The sequence below is a fragment of the Ochotona princeps genome, chromosome 26 (assembly GCF_030435755.1).
Source record: "Ochotona princeps isolate mOchPri1 chromosome 26, mOchPri1.hap1, whole genome shotgun sequence".
Taxonomy (NCBI): domain Eukaryota; kingdom Metazoa; phylum Chordata; class Mammalia; order Lagomorpha; family Ochotonidae; genus Ochotona; species Ochotona princeps.
The window spans coordinates 24,419,934-24,439,620 of NC_080857.1; the positions used below are offsets into that span (position 1 = coordinate 24,419,934).

At 35.8% G+C, this 19,687-nt stretch overlaps 1 protein-coding gene across 3 annotated transcripts in view; it reads right to left on the reverse strand.

The window, feature by feature from the left end:
• The window catches only part of GPHN (gephyrin), a 352,857-nt gene that overhangs the window by 215,583 nt on the left and 117,587 nt on the right, over positions 1-19,687 (reverse strand). For all 3 annotated transcript variants that reach the window (XM_004584467.3, XM_058655546.1, XM_058655544.1), the window contains exons 3-4: positions 17,119-17,176; positions 7,442-7,534 (exon numbers count right to left, since the gene is read on the reverse strand). In XM_004584467.3, the coding sequence (XP_004584524.1) occupies positions 7,442-7,534; positions 17,119-17,176 (151 nt within the window). The remainder of the gene's footprint in view (positions 1-7,441; positions 7,535-17,118; positions 17,177-19,687) is intronic.

The following is a 19,687-nucleotide window of genomic DNA, read 5'->3' on the forward strand; positions in this document are numbered from 1 at the left end:
CTGCTAGACCATGCTGCCAGGCCCAGGAGTTCATAAACTTTAGCACTCAGCCCATATAAGCTCCATATATGCTAAGTTAAACAAGGACCATGAATGTTGTTAGCAAACAGGAAGGGCCTTATGTGTCTATGCTCTGAAACACATGTTTATTTTCAATGGATAATTCAAAAATAATTATAAGCCTCAGGCATAAAGCAAGCTATTGCTAAAAAGCTTTCCTATCATAAATAGAAGCTGTTCTAAGCCAAATCCTAAAAAATTTTTAAGCTATAAAGGAATTAGAAATCCAAAATAAAAAAGACTTGTTTAGTCACAATGATTATGTTCCTAATTAATTTTGTATCACGAAATGTTTAAAAGCAGAACTGTAGGAGCTATTTTAGCCAAGTATGTTAATAACACCCTTTACTCACATCATGTAGACTACAGAAAATCTTACTGTTATTTTTTTTGTGTGTGTCATGACTTAAGGTAGTAGTGGGGAAAACACTGACACTTGTTTTTTAAGCAAGTCCACCAGGTATATTTAAAACTAGCAACAGCGACCAGAAACAATGACTAGAGCAGAGGGACTTCAGGCTACCACATCTTGTAGAGGTAGTAGGTAGTATCAATTGCTTAAAAGAGGAAGAAAGCAGTAAGATAAAAACATTTAGCGAGAATCTACAAATATGACAGGCATTATGTTAAATCCTTGTCCTTGCATTACTGCCACAAGCTTGGAAAATCTCATGAACTCCAAGTAATTAATGTCTCTGTTTTGCCATCATTAAAATATATGAAACAATAGTACCATCTCATCTGAATTAACACACTCAAAACAGTTCCTCATACATAACAAAGTTTATATATGTATTAGTTTTCTTTGCAATTGGTTCTTTCTAATTGTATCAAATATTAGATTCAATATCTTGAAGAAGCAGGCATGAAATATCTTACCATCTGAGATCAGAACACAGAGGTTGGAAAAGATTAACTTGCCTTACATTATACACTTAGTACTAATGGAATTGCTACTCATACACAGGTCCAACTTAACGTATTTTTCCACTGTATCATACCATATCCCAATGCGTTTAGACAATTTTCCATGTTCAGAAATAGCTCATAAAAATTCCTAAAAATTGTGTCAAATGATATACTAAAGAGTGGTATATTTTATTCAATCTAATTTTAAATATTTCAAGCACCAAGATTTCTAGGTGACAGCATTAAATGTAACTTCTAACAGGTAGTTAGCATTTCATGTCTAATTTGTCTTCTTTCCAGTACTTACACAGTATTCTTGGTTTTCAAACATTGTAATGTAAGAAAGAAAAATGATGAATGATTACAGAATTAAAAAAAGACCAAGTACACATGCATATCAAGTGAATACATAAATATTGATACCTTAAGTACAAAACTGCTTGTATGCCTCAGAAAATAACATTTTCATTCAACCACAAATAATATTACTTTAAAACAAAAGTTTAGAAGGTAACCTGTTCTAAAGGAATCTCAAATAGGCCTTCTGAAACTCACAGCATTACACATTGATTTCCCTTTTTCCAGGCTGTGAGCACTTTCCCCCTTTCAGCATTGGTCATATTGTTGGATGCCTCTTTACTTTCAGCCTAATTCATTAAAATAATCCTTTAAGAAAGATGAATATCCTTTATATCAAATTTGTATTTTCTTGAAATTTTTGTTATTCCTTCTTTTGCATAATTACCAATTATTATTTTTCATTAACAGTCACTGACAAGCACATAACTTTTGGTCAGGAAGTATTGGTAAGAACACTGGTTACAAACCTTGTAAGAGCAGCATATGACCTCATGTACAACAAATCACTGACTCCATGCTTGTAAGTCCAAGATTTATATACCACTTACAATAAGGAATATTTTATTTTTATTGCACTATAACACAGTGACTCATTTCAATGTGCTAGTAGAGTTTTTATTTCCTTCATCTAAAAACAACACATTTAAAATTACTAAAGAAAGGCAATAATAAAATTATGGATGATGATGACTATTTGCCATTTAGCAGCTTAGAGGTTAGCAAACATTTTGTGTAAATGGTAATTACTTAAGGTTTTCCAGGAAACACCATTTTCTGTTTATGACAACTATTCAACTCATCTGGTGTAAACACAAATACATAAATGTAGAAAAATCTGTGCTCCAGTAAAACTTCTTTGGGCATGGAAATTTAAATTTCAAATAATTTTCATGTATCACTGTATTATTACTCTCAATTTGTTCCCATTCATTAAAATATGTAAAAAAATTTACTCACTGGCCAAAAAGGAAAGTTGTCAGGATAGATCTGACCTGTCGGCTACTTTGCCAAAACTGTGACACTGTAAGTTTTTTTAGATTACGAACTATTTCTTAACCAGTTTTGTAACTCTGGGTCCACCATGATTTTGTACACATATTGAGAAAGATATAGATCATGATGAATATAAGCATTCTGAGATTTATTTAACTCTAATTTATGACTAAAACAAGTACATTAATATATAATCCTTAATTCTAGTATGCTTTGGTAAATTGTTGAAAATTGTTTTACCTTATAAATATTAATTTTAGTTTCCAATTTACTGTAACATGATTACTTTTTAATAATTACAGATATTCTTCCACAGATGCTTCCTAATCTTTTAGTGGACTCTAGAATTAAACATCAGTTAAATTTTGTAACCCATTTTTACTTTGTAAGGCTAATAAAAGATGCTTTATGTGATAATAACTTTAGGACACATTTCTTTTAAGCAATGATGGGACATGAAGAACTAATGCTCTGGAAAGCAATGATTTCTTAAGATCTATGTATTTATACCTACTAGCACTTCACCAGTGCCAACAAATTACTCAATCTTCCTCAGACCATAAAAATGAGAGACAATGGTGAAAAAGACTTTTCCAAATCTAAATTAAAGTTGGAAGAATGTAGATTATTATATGCTTATACGTAAGTTTTGACAGAAACTAAGTGGCAGGAAGAATAGCCAGCGGAAGTTTAACTATTAGACTAACCATAATCCATGACAGAGAGCATAAAACAGTAAGCATGATGGCCAAGTTTAATGAAGAGATTACAAAGGACAAAAGTCAGACCAGGAAGGTTTTTGACTGAAGAACCAAGACCCAGTCTGCATTTAGACAAGCGTTTTTGTGGATCTGGATTTGGGTGTCCGTCCCTCCACAACCTTTCTGGCCTTTTCCCCTCTCAGGGGAAATTTCTCACTGAAAGTCTCTGTGTGTCCTTTTGGTGCAGGTGGGGAAGTCCTCTAAGCTGCTGCCAAGGACAGGGTTCAACCCACCTTAGGTTGTTTAACAAGGGCAATATTGCTGGGCCTGGAAGCTGACTCAATGGCTAAATCCTTGCCTTACACATGCTGGGATGCCATATGGGCACCAGATCCTATCCCAGCTGTTGTACTTCCCATCCAGTTTCCTGCCTGTGGCCTGGGAAAGCAATACAGGATAGTCCAAAGCCTTAGAACCCTGCACCTACGTAAGAAACCCAGAAGTTTTTCCTGGCTCCTGGCTTCGGATCACCTCAGTTCCGGCCATTGCAGCCACTTGAGGAGTGAAGCAGTAGATGGAAGATCTTTCTCTTCATATCTCCTTCTCTCTGTATACCTGCCTTTCCAATAAAAATGAATAACTAAAAATTTTTAGATGTTGGGCCTGGCAGCGTGGCCTAGTGGCTAAAGTCCTCGCCTTGAAAGCCCCGGGACCCCATATGGGCGCCGGTTCTGGTCCCGGCAGCTCCACTTCCCATCCAGCTCCCTGCTTGTGGCCTGGGAAAGCAGTCGAAGACGGCCCAGTGCATTGGGACCCTGCACCCGCGTGGGAGACCTGGAGGAGGTTCCTGGTTCCTGGCATCGGATCGGCGCGCACCGGCCCGTTGCAGCTCACTTGGGGAGTGAATCATCGGAGGGAGAATCTTCCTGTCTGTCTCTCCTCCTCTCTGTATATCTGACTTTGTAATAAAATAAATAAATCTTTAAAAAAATTTTTTTAGATGTTGGGCCTGGTACAGTAGCCTAGTAGCTCAAGTCCTCGCCTTGAATGTGCTAGTATCTCATCTGGGTACTGGTTCCAATCCTGGCGGCTCTGCTTCCCATCCAGCTCCCTGCTTGTTGCCTTAGAAAGCAGTTGAGGATGGCCGAAAATCTTGTGACCGAACCTGCATGGGAGACTCCTGGCTCCTGGTTTCGGGTCAGTTCAACTCTGGCCACTGCAGCCACGTTGGGAGTGAATCAACCGACGGAAGATATTTCTCTGTCTCTCGTCTTCTCTGTATATCTGACTTTCCAATTAAAAAAATAATACTTAAAAATATTTAGCTATTTTAAAAATAGCAATTAATGAGAAATATAAAAATGGGAAGCTAGTCGAACTATTTTCTGGTGATCCTACATTACGTTTCAGTTTCTTTTTAAAGGTTTTACAGTTATACAAACATTTGCCATAACTGCCTATATCAAATGAATGAATAATTACATATATAATATCATGGGAATCTGTTAAAGATCATATTATTAATAATCAGATGAATATCTCAAAATAGATACTAAAGAAAACATTTATGAATATCTTAAACCCATTTAAAGAATCCTACTAAACTTTACTCATAGTTATTATAGTTCTATATGAACACAGGGCTTCTTGTAATTCTCAAGTAATTGAAAAATCTTATTTAAGAATAAAAGGATGTTTAATACATAATAAAACATACAAGACTATGGAGATGAAGTTTTCTCAATTAGTAGTACTAGTGCCTCCCAAGGCAAAAAATAAATAAATAAACAGATACTAAAACAGTATGAGTTGAAGATTTGAATTTAAATGAAAATGGGGAAAAATAAAAAAATTAAGCTAACTATACCAAAATTAATAAATGTTTTAAGAAAACTGTGAAGATTTCATGGATATATTTTAAATTCAGTAAGCCATCTTTGTTCATTTGGTAATCACATAACAATAAAAATATTTAGGTCATATAATTCTTATACAAAAATGTAGAATTTTATTCTTTTTGATTATTCATAGCCACTTAGGTAAATAGATACTCATATTTGCCTCATATTACAGGAAAAATATGCCACAGAGCGATAGGATGACTAGAAGTTCCTGACTAGTGTGAGTGCTTTTTGGGTGTCATGACGATCCTCTTTAAGACACACCTGAGTCTATGCCACTGAAGATGCTGAGGTTCAGAATGGTCCTGATCACCACAAACATCAAGTGATGCACTTAGCTGCATTCATTCACTGATGCATCGTGAGAGAGACAGAGCTCTACCAAAGATGGCGAACAATGTCATTCACACAGCTTCTGTGCAAGGTTTTCATCACTGGGGAGGTCATGGAACTTCCACCTATCTTTTCCCAAAATTCAGCCTTTTCCATCACTTCCACGTGGCTGCTCCTGCATTGTATCCTTTGTAATAAACCCATAATAGTAATCAAGGTATGTTCCAGAGCTTTGTTAGCCACTCTAACAACCCACCAAATCTGAAAGAAAGGAGGTTGTGGAACCACACAGTTTGTGGCCAAGTAGGACAGAAAAATGGGTTAATATGGTACGGGATAGTTGTGACTTGAATCTGCAGCAAAGGAGGTCTTGTGGGTCTGAGATTTTAAACCTGATTCTAATAACAGATAGGTAGCTGATTCTAATTCCAGGTAGGTAGGTCAGAGTAGAATTGAAATGAAAAGAGGGATATTTGGTATACGGAGCATTACAGAATTGACTGGTATGAGAAAAAAGTCTCACACATGGTATTAGAAATATGGTTTAAAAATACATTCTACGATCACTTTATTAATAAGCAACAAAAGCCAGAATCCAACCTAGCATTTTTGTATTACCTACAACAACAGTATATTAATTATTCCTCACAATTAAAAACAATGTTATTACTTGGTATGAAAATAATCTGTGGTAAAATTTCTCTACATTTATGAACGAAACTAAACAGTGATATGAAAAATTTAACCATCATACAAAAAATAGGGATATAAAAAGCCAAAAGCAACTTATTTGAAATACTTAACACAACTCTGACTCCAGAAATCAGTTCTTTCATGTACACAATGACCTCACCAAGGAAATACAAATACACCTTTGTAAGAGAGTTTCCTTCCTGATTGTATTTTTTAGTACAACATTAGAAAAGAAATTTAGAACTGTCCAAAGAACCATTTCCTTATAAGACTCAGAAGATAAATAAATTGTGCATGAATGATCTTATTTATGCAGTTAACATAACACTTAGGATAAAACTTCTCCAATAGCTTTAAAAGCAAAACAACTTTATTTATAAACCTAATTATAATAAAAATTCAGGTTCTATGATTTTCTTCTGCACAGAATAGAAATATTTTACACTGGCTTATAAATTATATCTTCACATACTACAGAAGTTTGAAGTACAGTCTATTGGGTCTGTAATATTTGTAGCAACTGAGACCCCTAAGGTAAACAAATGTCACTACAGACTTACTGAATCGAAAATTTTAGAGTTAGAATACAGAAATTTGTGTTTTAATAAAATTTTGGTTGATTATTATGAAGGTTACTATGAAAAACACTATAGTAGCATAACAAAAGAATAGTAATTATTTAACAGAAAAGTAAAAAGGACCTTGGTGTTGAGAAGGTAGTAGACAACATGCTGATTTCAAAATAGGACACAATTAACATTAAGTTGAAATTGAGCCAAGAAACACATTTTAGGGAGTAAACCAAACTGTCACAACTGGTAATTCAAGTTTCCATGTGACTTCTAAGTGAAATATGAAATATGTAACTTCTTTAATAAAGAAAACAAAGACACAGCTCCAGTACTAGTGAATACCGCTTACTAAAGTAAAAACTCCTAACATAATTTTTATTCCTGTGTCAAGTGGGAAACAGATTTTTGTGGCATGAAGCCTTGGCATTAACTCCGTTTTTTAATTTATTTTTTATTCAAATGTAGTTCACATTTTAAAAATAACATCATTTTCATCAACAGCACTGTAAAACTGGCATATCTATTTTACTGAAATAACTATACTTTGGGACAAACGACATGGTAACTTAGGGAAAGGGAAAACTGATGCAGTTTTTAATTCTTTTGACAAAGAAAGCAGAGTAGATGCAATGCCACCAGAATTCCGCCACCTGTTTAGTAATGTGTCTACAGTTTACCTGTTACTGTAGACCACCAGTGGACTAGTTCAAGCTTCTTCATATTGTATCATTTTTAGTTTAAGTCCAAAAGAAAGAATGCAAAAATATTTTTCATAATAACTCATCAACAATCACAGTCTCACATTCTTATAACCACAAGTCAGTTATTCTGCCTCACAAAATCATCAAAATACTATAGAATTAAAAATCATGATTAGTCAGTCTATCCTCAAATATGAAAATGACAAGTACTATCTTACCTCCGGGGTGACATCTCGTGGTGCAAACCCTGTTCCTCCAGTTGTTAATATCAAATTAAGTTCCTTTTCATCACACCAATCTATCAGGGTTTCCTGAAAGAAAACAGTAGTACTATCACACAGAAGGACTTGCACGACTGCTCAAAATATGCAAGTCCTTAAACACTTCATATGGAGTGAGGAAACAGATTCCTTTCAACAACTGATACCCTTTTGAAGCTCAAAACCATGAACAGTTTCAATCTTGGTCAGCAGTTTGGAGTATTTAATTTATTATTTATGCAAAATGAATATGCAAATACCAAATTCTTGAATTAAATCAAACATATAAAAAAGTTTTAAAATTAATTACAAAATATTTTTGTTAAGATTCATTTATTTTTATTGGAAAGGCTGATATACAGAGAGGAAGAGAGACAGAGAGGAAGATCTTCCTTCCAATGGTTCACTCCCCAAGCGGCCTCAACGGCTGGAGTTGAGCCAATCCAAAGCCAGGAGACAGGAGGTTCTTCCAGGCCTCCCACGCGGGTACAGGGTCCTAAGGCTTTGGCCCATTCTTGACTGCTTTCCCAGGCCACAAGCAGGGAGGAGGATGGGAAGCAGGGTCTCCAGGATTGAATTGGTGCCCATATGGGATCCCAGCGCGTTCAAGGCGAGGACTGTAACTGCTATGCTATTGCACTGGGCCCAATAACAAAGTAGTTTAAAGGTATATTTGAAGTTCTCTTTTCAGTCATTCAAAAATATGCTCATGTTAAAAGATTTCACACAAATAGACTTTGTCATTTGATTTTGAAATCCCACTACTGAAAATATATATGTATATACACATATGTATATGTGTGTATATGTATATGTATATGCATATATATATATGAGCCATGGACTCATTCTATCAAAGAGATTACTGCTTCACTGTGTCTATCACATCATTGTTCAGGATAGCCAATGTATGAATTCAGAAAAGATGTTCATCACCACAATATATGAAACACATACACACACAATGGATTACTATTCATTGATAATAAATAATGAAATCTTCACATCTGCAGTTAAACAGATGGACTTAGAAATATCATGTTGAGTGAAAAGAAAGTAGACACAGTAAGATAAATATCCCATGTGCTCTGTTACACACAAAAGTTAAAAACACAAAACATGCCCACCTGAACCCAGAGTGTTGACTACTAAAGGATGAAAGTTCAGAAGAAATAGATGGAATTTTGGGTAATCAAAAAGTACAAGAATCTAGATGTGGTCCATTAATTGTGACATATATATCACAACAATGAGATTTTAACCTGTACTGTGGGGTGTGGCATGCACAAGAAATCTTTATGCTACTACTTTACAACTTGTGTTTTGTAAATTTAACACTACTCTGAAATAAGAAGCTAAAAAAGTGATCCTCTACATGTTACTTACATGATCATACTGTTTAACAACTGTAATCCTCTCAGCTAAACATTCATACTTCTGCTAAATATTTACACCTATATGTAAGGAAAAAGTCTCATTCACTTTTTCCAATAACAGGTTCAAGGAGATCAAAATATTTGTTCATGGGTAATTTCTGATGATCTAAATTGCCTTCTTTCCTTATCAATTCTATGACACAGAGATGAGCTTAACTATTAGAAAATTTTGGAGCTGGTACAGAGTTTAGCAGATTTGCCTCTTTGGTTTATGGATAACTAAAATTCAAGCTTTAAAAAGAAAATACCCAAAGCTGCACAGCTAGGCTGTAGGGAAGTGAAATTAGGATCCACGCCCATTAACTTTTTCTAGCTATTGACGATTCTATTAATCTACCTCATACTAAGGGTTATTAAGAGTTCATTGGTTACAATCATAGGCTGCTTTGGCATTATTCCATTATCTTAGGTAAAACTCAAAAATACAATCATACCATTTAGTTGCTGCAAGCCACAATGTCTTCAGTTCTCAGATTCAGCAATGATACTAAAATGCAGCATAACTTTTTGGTAGGATGAATCCAACATCTAAAAATGATTCTTTCCTATAATGACTTATTTTTTCATTTCTCTAGAATCATATGAACGCATATGCCAAAGTTCAAATGAATGAGATATCTCCATGCCATCACTGTTTAACTGCAACAAACTTTTCTTTTTAAAGATTAAGTTGTAGACTACTAAAAACTTAACTGCAGAACTTTTATACTTTACGTGTGATAATTATGTCCTGGAGAGCTCAAAAATTTGGTGACTATTATTAATGATAGTTATGAGATGACTTCATACATCAAAGTTAAAACTTCGATTGTCCGTGTTTCTATTTAAAAAGTAGGACAAGACAAATATTCATCATTCTAAGTATTTAATTATCTCTGACAGATAAAAAGCATGGTTGACACCGTATTTTAGCAATGCCTGATTAACTGACTTGGTTTATTGCTAATACATCCTCTGGCACCTTAGATCACTTTGTGAAATTCCTAAATTCCCTGTCTCAGTACTGAAGCACCTGTGCCACAGTTTCCTCATCTCTGACCTTACTGCTTACTTCAGATCTTGATACAAAATGCAAGCTGTACCAACACAACAACAACAAAAATCTGAACTGGAAGATATATCTGTGTCAAATATAATACCAATTTAAAGGACTAGTACCAAGAAGGCATACAAATTTTTCACATTTCAAGACCCTAATAATAATTTAAAATTCACTATAACCGTTCAATGCTAATGTTTCACAATAGATAATATATATTTAGCATAATTTATCTGCTAATGAAACTAATATTTATGGAGCATCCATTATGCATTAATTGTTAAGAGTTAAACAAAAGACTGACCATATCTTCAGAGAGTTAACTATAAGTATTGGTCCATGACCTTGACTGATACTGGATTTATCTGTGAAGCTTTAAAAAACAAAATACTGTGCTCCTCCATGGGAATCCAGGCTAAGGAGCTAATTTTCAAAGCTTCTCACATAATTCTAAAAAGCAGCCAAGTAATTGAGTAGTATAAGTCTAAAAGGACAACCGGTTAGTTTACCTAAGGGTACATTTCACAAGCAACCCAACCAGGTGGGCACACAAAGATGTCACACAGCTTAAATCAGCTTCATTACAATAACTTAGAGTCCTCTGTCTTCAGGATGGATAGCTGGTAACCTTCACCACACAAACTTAATTTACTTAAGTAATATCTGATATCATGAACTCACTTTAGGATTTATTCAAGTGTTTGTAAGGGATAATTTCATTATTCATTATTTCTGCAATTTTTTTTGCTAGCATTTAGATGTGCAAGACAAAACAGCAGTTCTATCATTCATTCAACTGGTTTCCAGAAGCATAAAGATACTTCTTAACTCACTGATACAGAATACCAGCATTCTAGCTCCATGGTACTCCTGAAGTTATTAATTTAACAATTCATTTAACAAGTAAGCATTTCGGGATATATAGGCAGAACTGTCTTTATCCACAGTTGTCTAAGAACCTCATTACTAAGCTTTTGATCTGAACATCAACCCCACTGCTATCATCTGGGAGCTTGTTAGCAATATAAAACCTAAATTTGCATGTAAAATCGACAGAATCAGAAGCTGCATTTTCAAAAAGATTGCAGAATGGGCCCGGCGGTGTGGCCTAGTGGCTAAAGTCCTTGCCTTGAATGCCCCGGGATCCCACATGGGCGCCGGTTCTAATTCCGGCAGCTCCACTTCCCATCCAGCTCCCTGCTTGTGGCCTGGGAAAGCAGTAGAGGACGGCCCAAAGCTTTGGGACCCTGCACCCGCGTGGGAGACCCGGAAGAGGTTCCTGGTTCTTGGCTTCGGATCGGCGCAGCACCGGATCCGAGCGCACTGCGGCTCACTTGGGGAGTGAATCATTGGACGGAAGATCTTCCTCTCTGTCTCTCCTCCTCTCTGTATATCTGACTTTGTAATAAAAAAAAAAAGATTGCAGAAGATGATTCACACACACAGTAAACTGGACTTATTATGCTTTCTAACCATGTATCTAAATAGAAATTCCAAGTCTCAGTTTTCCATCATGTTAAACAGCAATCTTGTTTACTTACTTACTTTAGCAATGTATGTTATTGAACTTAGCATAGCTCGTTAGAAATTAATTTATCTTAATACATTTGTTTCTGCACCTCTTAAGATATCTTTCACTGTGAGATAAACTTTAGTATTTGGCTGTATTTACTACACAGGATGTCGTTTAAACCTTAGTATTTGGCTGTCTTTACTACATAGAATGTCGTTAAGAAATTCTGAGTGAATATCTTTATGATACTTTCTTCTGTATCTGTTGAAAAACTAAGGCTAATTGCACTGCCTACTTCAGTGATCACTACTTCTTACACAGAAGATATTTCTTTAAAATTTACTGCCTTGAGCCTGGCATGATAGCTCAATGGCTAAATCCTCACGGTACGGGCACCAGGATCTCATGTGGATGCCATTTCATGTCCTGGCTGTTTCACTTCCCAACCAGCTCCGTGCTTAATGGCCTAGCAGTGGAGGATGACCCAAAACCTTGGGACACCAAAGTCACATGGGAGACCTGGAGGAAACTTCTGCCTCGCTGTTTCCAGTTGGCTCAGGTCCAGCTGTTGCAACCACTTCAGAAGTAAACCAGAAGAAAGATCTCTCCTCTCTGTAAATCTGATTTGCATTTCCAATAAAAATGAAATAAGTCTTGTAAAAAAATTACTGCCTTGAGTTTCAGAGTTAGTGCGGTAAAATGGAGATAATACTGTAGAATTCCCTTTTAGGCAAGTGTGATGGCGTAGGATGCTAAGCCTCTGTCTGTGGTGCTGGCATTGCATATGGGCACCAGTTCATGTTCTGGCTGTTCCACTTCTAATTCAACTCCCTGTTAATGGCCTGGGAAAGCAGCAGAGGATTTCCCAAACCTTGAGCGCCTGCACCTATGTGGTTAATCCAGGAGAGGTTCCTAGCTCCTGGCTCTGGATCAGCTCAGCTCCAGCCATTGTGGACATTTGCAGGGTAAACCAATGGATGGGTGAATCTCTGTCTCTCTGTTTTCCCCTCACTGTAACTCACTCAAGTAAAACAACTCTTAAAAACACTTTTTAAAAAATTACTTCTCTTTTCAATAACTAATAAAATACATCAATAAAAAACTAGAGGAAAAATATCCACTAGCAATAATTGAATATGAAAAAAGCTGCAGTCTCATGTCATAAACTCAGAATTTGTTGGCTGAGAACAAAAACAAAGGGTCTTTCAGAGACAAAATGCAGTCTTGTGAAGTTCTAATGTTGGTCATAAAGATGAATTGTCAAAATGCTAAAAATCTCATTGATATTCCAAACTTAGGGAGACTGCACTTGAATTAAACACTTTAATTTTTCCTTCTATACACAGCTGCTTTAAGAACAGATATAGCACTTCAACACAACAAATGGCTAAATACTAAAATGAAATAGACACGAGACAGCTGAATGGTACCTTATAGCCATTTTAAGGTATATAGCAGCCAGTCCTGTATATAAACTAAAATTGAAATGTCAATGAGCTAATCATAGGTTGTGGTTAGGACTTGCTTTTTTTAATTTTTTTTTATTTTATTTTTTTAACATACTGGTTACTCAAAACCATGTCAATTCCATAATATTGCAAATTGCTGTTGATGTTATATTGGGACTCTTAATTGACTGTGATGATATTCTACCAGCTCTAACTTTGGACCAAGAAACTGTTCAACCCATCTGGACAATAAGTAGCTGGACTCTATGCTTGGTATATGTTTGCAAGGAAAGAATCTTGATTGAATTTGAACTGTAATACTGCATCAAGGTGGAGGAATCCACTGGGGGGAGGGGAGGGGGAAGGGTGGGGGAATTCCCAGAGCCTATGAAACTGTCACATAATGCAAAATAATTAATAAAAAAAAAAGAACAGATATAGCAAATACTGACCATGATCAAGATGAAGGCTCCAAAACTGGACAGTGATTCATGGAACTAATCCTAATGTACCGGTGCCTACCCTTAATTTTGAGCTAAATCCTTATCTACAAAGAAAGATTCTAGTACTATATAACAGACATTTAACAACATTTCAGTGGGAACAGTACAGTGTTCCAACAATAACTACATAGTCTCTTGGGTTTCTTGTGGCCCCTGATTTTTCTCAGTGAAAGCCACAGATCATCTGTAGTCTGGGTTCACTTTTGTGTTTCTTCTGCAATGTCTACAACTATTTTGAAATGAGCTCTAGCATATGTGCTGGATGTATTCTATATTTTTTTCCTGATGAGCATATAATGAACAGACATTTGAAGACAAGAAAAGAGATGAAAAGAAATACATAATAATGCCATACCCTTATCTTTCATGGCATTTAATCAATTTTGCCAAAAGATTAAAATAAAAACATATGACTATAACCTAGAGCTGATTTTACTAATTTTTCTGCATTTGAAGGATCTTTATCACATACTACTTACAATAATTATTTCAAAGTAAGTTCTTTTATTTTTTCTTATTTAATATCCATCCATTCTTCTATCTACATAATAGGCAAGAAAGATGTTAGAATGTTTTGAACTAAAGTTAAATTAATTCTGGATAATTACATTTAAAAAATCTGTTTATTGTTTTCTTTTTATCTGGAAGGCAGAAACAGAGAGAGAGCCAGAGATCTTCCATCCAGCAAATAGCTCTCCAGACCGTTGCAACAGTCATGGATGGATTAGGTGTACTCAGAAGACAGGACTCAACTCAGGTCTCCTGCTTGGGTGAGCCATCACTGCTGCCTCTTAGCATGTGCATCAGCAGGAAACTGGATGGGAAGTAGTTACTGGGGTTCAAAACAGGCACACTGATATGGGATGGCATGAAACATGTAGAAAATTTAGTCACCACATACAAATCTAAATTATCATAAATAATTTAAGGAATATTTAAATACAGCCCTTTAAAATACATCTGAAAAAACAGTGTGAATGCCTATAATTACTTCAGAAAACAATTTGATTCTATACAAGTAAAAAATGCACTTTCTAAACAATGACATCTAATGCTAAAAAACTGTGAAATATTACCAAATCTGCAAAAACTGAGTTATGTTTCAACAATCAATGATAATATCAGTACACACGTATATTACAGAAAATAAATTAAACTGAATGGTATGCTCTGATAATTAGATTAAATAATTATTACCCAACTAAAATAAATTTTATATCCAGATGTTTCATTTTCATTCCAATCAAAAAGAGATTACATGTCATTTAAGGTGAATATGTTAATGGTGCCATCAGATACTGATGAAATAGTTTTATAAAGTTTTTCTTTAAAATTTATGAATGTAAGACCAATTCCTTGTCTTCTGTGTCTCAAACTTCAAACTCTGAAGATATTTCAGATACAATATCAATTGTCAGTGGAAATATCATGCTATATATTATCCATGAATTCTGTGGTTTTCAAGAAACTTCCTGAAGATAATGCTTATCACTAAATAATCTTTAAAAATGTAATGAAAAAAAAAGTTACTCTTATGGAAAAGCTACTATTAAAACAGAAAATTTCTCCAATGAATGAAAGGATGTATTAATGCTGTTTGGGGTTAGCCTTTCCCAGGCCCTATCTTCAGTTTATCATGACCACTTCCATAGTTTTCCATGTGATTATATTCACTAGCCCAGCTTCGACTAACTCGCGGAGGATGAAAATCCCAAACCAGTCTCTACAGTATATATCTGTTCTGAGTTTCATAGCTGGTTTGCTTTATTTATTTATTTATTTGATATCTAATTATCTAAGAGGCACCTCAAATTTAGTAATTGCAAACACACCACTTCCTTCCAGCTCTATTATTTCTCCAATATTCTCTTTAAATTTGCAGCAACACCTTATATTTAATTTCCCAAGGCAAACTGGAGTCAATCATCTCAGTTTCCACCAAACAGCTAATAAGTTCCTGGGAACAGCTGATTCTACCATCTTAAGCCTGTTTTCCTCCAGGCTCTCTGTCATTGTTAAGTTTAGGTTTTAACACTGCATGTCTACATTTCTGGAATCTGGTCTCTTTGCTTCTAGTCAGAAATTTTTTTCTTCTTTGAAATACATTTTCTTACTCAAAATGGAAACAATATAAAAAAGATTGTGTTTTCTTTCTTAAAATGATATGATGATACTCTATAGTATTTAAGATAAAATTCAAACTTGTTAAATGGCATAAGCCCTTTATCTTTGTAACCCCAGCACAGGAGGCAGGCCTGATGGGGACTACTGTGGGTCACTCCAACTAGGCTCCGACTAGGCTCCAACTCCCTTTGGTTTGTGTGGGGGCCGAGTGTGTGATGAGCAGGATCGGGGTGGAATGCAACACTCATTAGTTTGCATAGAAGACAGGGCTGGAGACAACTGACCCAGTAACTGCAAGTAGCAGTGTGCGGGAAGGCCGATTAAGGCGACACACTTTGCCGGACCCTGTATTGGCATCCACACACAAGAATTGGCTCTGGGATAACTTCAGATGAAGTTTCCTTGGGAATCCCCCCACCTGAACCACTGGACTCGTAACTGCAACCATGGAGGAAATTACAGGTTCCACGGTCTAACTATGGAGTACATGTGTCAGAGCTGGGCCTCCTCAGTGGCTTAGATGGAGCAGCGAACAGCCTATTCAGGTGCACATGGAGGATATGGCAGTACACCGGAGCCTGCAGAGGACACCTTGGTACAATAACAGAGGACAGAGGACAGAACAAATTCATCATCTCCTCCAGCCAAGTGTTGGCAGTAAACACCTGGGCAAACAGAAACTCTAAGCTGGACTATGTCAACTGGTAGATTCTAGAGAGATTTCATCGTGATTGTGGTGGCAAGATTGGCAGCAATACAGAACTGTTGAACATTCAAAACCACCTGAACAGGCCCCTCGGAGGATGCCCCACATTAGGGACCTTTGGATGGTTGGGAAACTGTGTGTGGCTTCTCCCCATATCTCTGCTCCTACCAGATATACGAATGAAAAAAGAGAATGTCAAAACAATGTTGTTACTCACTTTTCTCAAGCCCTTGACTCTTTGCACCCTAAAACTTATACAATAAAAAAATTTACTAAGTCTTAAATTTCCTGAACTTTATATTGAGTCTAATCAAAGCAAAAAAAAAAAGCTTAATAATATGTTGAGATCTTTATATGTCATCATTAACCATCAGTGTTGTTTAGTCTAAACTAATGCTATCCGATGATTAAATAATACTGGTGGGACAGATAGTAATTTAGTTCTCAAGACAGCCACAATATGCTATACCACATGATTATTGTCCCATATAATTTTGTAAAAAAGTTGGAAAGAGAAGAATGTAGTTCTATATTTTCAAGAGTAAGGTTGTTTTTTAAAGTAGTCACGAAATGAGGAAGGTATACATGAAAAAGAATTTGCAGCACTATGAAAAGACAATCCATTAAGTACATTAATGCTTATATCAATGTTTCCTTATGTATATTTCACTGATTTGTATAAGAGTTACTTTTTTCTCCTAATATTTTTCTTTGAAATGTATTACAAATATATTTTTAACTCAAATATGATTCTAAGAAATAAGTGATTCACAAACACCTTTAAATTCAAGGATTTAAAGAAAAACTTTTCCTTAATCTCCCACCAAGATAATGTATTTGTAAAGATGAAAATTGCCATACTATACCTTGATTTCTTCTATTTCATCTGGTACTATCTTGTATGCTGATATAGTCCCACCCAACCTGCAATTAGAAGAAGATATTCTCAAAACCAGTAACAGCATATAAAATAAGGAAATTTTCTACCAACAGAGTCAGAAAGCCACCAATAATTTCCCAGTGCCCTCCCGATAACCACAGATGAAAAACAATCATTTTGTACTTAGGTTTCAGTTTATTATCTTAAATAAGATAAATAATGACAGTTACTCAAAGTGGAAATATCACAGTTTTAGTTACAATTAGATTTCCCTTACTGGTGGTTTCAATAATGCTAAATATGCCACTTTAACTACTGGATTCTATCAAAACAAATTTCAGAAACTGACAGCAGACATGGGCTTTAGTTTTTAGATCACTTTTATGTTTATACAACAGTTGGGCAGAATTCCAAGTATGTATCTAGTATTGTGCAAAAAAAAAGTGAATTTGGAGATTATAATTTGTTGTGGCCGGCTGGGTCAGTAACGTGGGCACGGCAAAGGATCTGGGGATGAGGCACTGACATGGAGACCAGAGATGGTGGAAATGTCTCCCTCCTGCCTCTCTCGAGGCCTGCTTTTATTGCCTCCACTCTTGACCTCTCACCTAGTTCTTGTTTACGCTTTAGCCCACACTCTCAATATTGGATACAGCTGAGTTCCATTAGACCAGGTGCTTTCAGCCCCAAGCCCATTACCTGTAGTGCTCAGCTTAGCCAGTGCTAACCAACTCCTTAGCCTACAACAATAATTTAGTCCCTAAAATTTTCTTTGCCACAAAATAAAACATGTCATTACATGTTTACATGTTCACTGTCTGAACACATTAAAGACAGTGACTATGCATATGCGATGCATGCCATATGTTATCAAATTCTCTATTGTTTAAAAATCAAAAAGGAAATTAAGATACATGTATACAGGGGACTGGCGATGTAATAAAGATTAATTTCCTCCTATAAGCTGCTCTAGCTGCTCCTCTTTCAATCCAGCTCCCTGCGAATACTCATGGGAATGCAGTCAAAGGTGGCCCAAGTGCTTGGGAGATTTGGATGAAGCTCCTGGCTCCTGGCTTTGACCTGGCCTACACTTTGTCTTTTCGGCTATTTGAGGATTGACTCTGCAGACCAAAGCTCTACCTTTGTCTCTCCTCTCTCTTGTAACACTGCCTTTCAAAGAAATACTTCAGGTTTTGGATTTCAGAGTTTTGGATTAGGTATACTAAATCTGTATTTAGTATTAACCATGTGCTAAGCATTATGTCATATTTTAGATATATAATCTCATAACCTATAATAATACAAATGAGAAAAAACCCATATATCATATGTGTTCAACTTTAAGCTACTCAGTTTTTGATGCAACTATGCCTACTAAGTTGCCTGAGAAGCAACAGACAGTTCCCCCAAAATTGATAAGAATTCTAAAAATCATGGGGAAATTCAAGGAACACTAAACAAGCAATCTTGAAAACAACAAAGCTAGAGGATTCTCACTTCTTGTTTTTAAGTTCTGAAAAGTGTGGGAAGTTCAGACAAGTGGTACTAACATGAAATAACAGAGAAATCAATCAGTAAGATACAAGTGAAAGTCTAACTTCATATTTATCAGTATTTGATCTTTGTTGCTTTCCTAGACATATTTTCTGATAGCTGGATGGGAAGTACAGCAGTCAGAGCACTAAAGTCTCGCCATGCATGCAACAGGATCCTATATGGATATTGGTTTGTGTCCTGGCTGCTCCACTTCCCTTCCAGTTCCCTGTTTATGGTCTGGGAAAGCAGCTGAGGACGGCCCAAAGCCTTGGGACCCTGTACCCATGAGGGAGACCTGGAGGAGACTCCTGGCTCTTGGCTTTGGATCAGCTCAGGTCCAGTCACTGCAGTACTTGGGGAGTGAACCATCAGATGGAAGATCTTTCTGTCTCTCCTTCTCTGTAAATCTGCTCTTCCAATAAAAATAAAATCTTTTTTTTAAAGAGAGACAATTAGTAATAAACATACAAATTCTACATAACAAAAGATTTAATATTGATTTAATATAAACAGTGACATACTCTATAATGGGAGCATGACTGGAAGTGAGGGAAAATTAAGAGAGCTACATCCTCATTAGCAAAATGGGAAACTGAAGCAGTTGAACAATGCTCTTGTTCCAAAAAGAGATCCAAATTCTAATTCCAGAAATCTGTAAACATATAAAATTTACACAGCAAAGTGGGATAAGTGTTGCACATAAAATTAAGATGACTTCAAAATGAGAAATTTATTATGGATTATCCTGGTGGACCTAATATAAATTTGGTTTATAAATGTACAAGAGGAATCAGAAGTGAGAACCACAGGAATGGCAGCATAAAAACTAGTCCTGCCTTCTCTGGCTGGTTTTGAAGACAAAGGAAGGAGGCCATAAACACACATGTTACATGTGCACATACACACACTATAAAAGACTATTTACATAGGTAATAGGAAATTATACTGCCAGTGTATTTTATCTCATGATATACATGTACAGACATATGAGAAAAATGCATCACAAAAATTTTTAAATG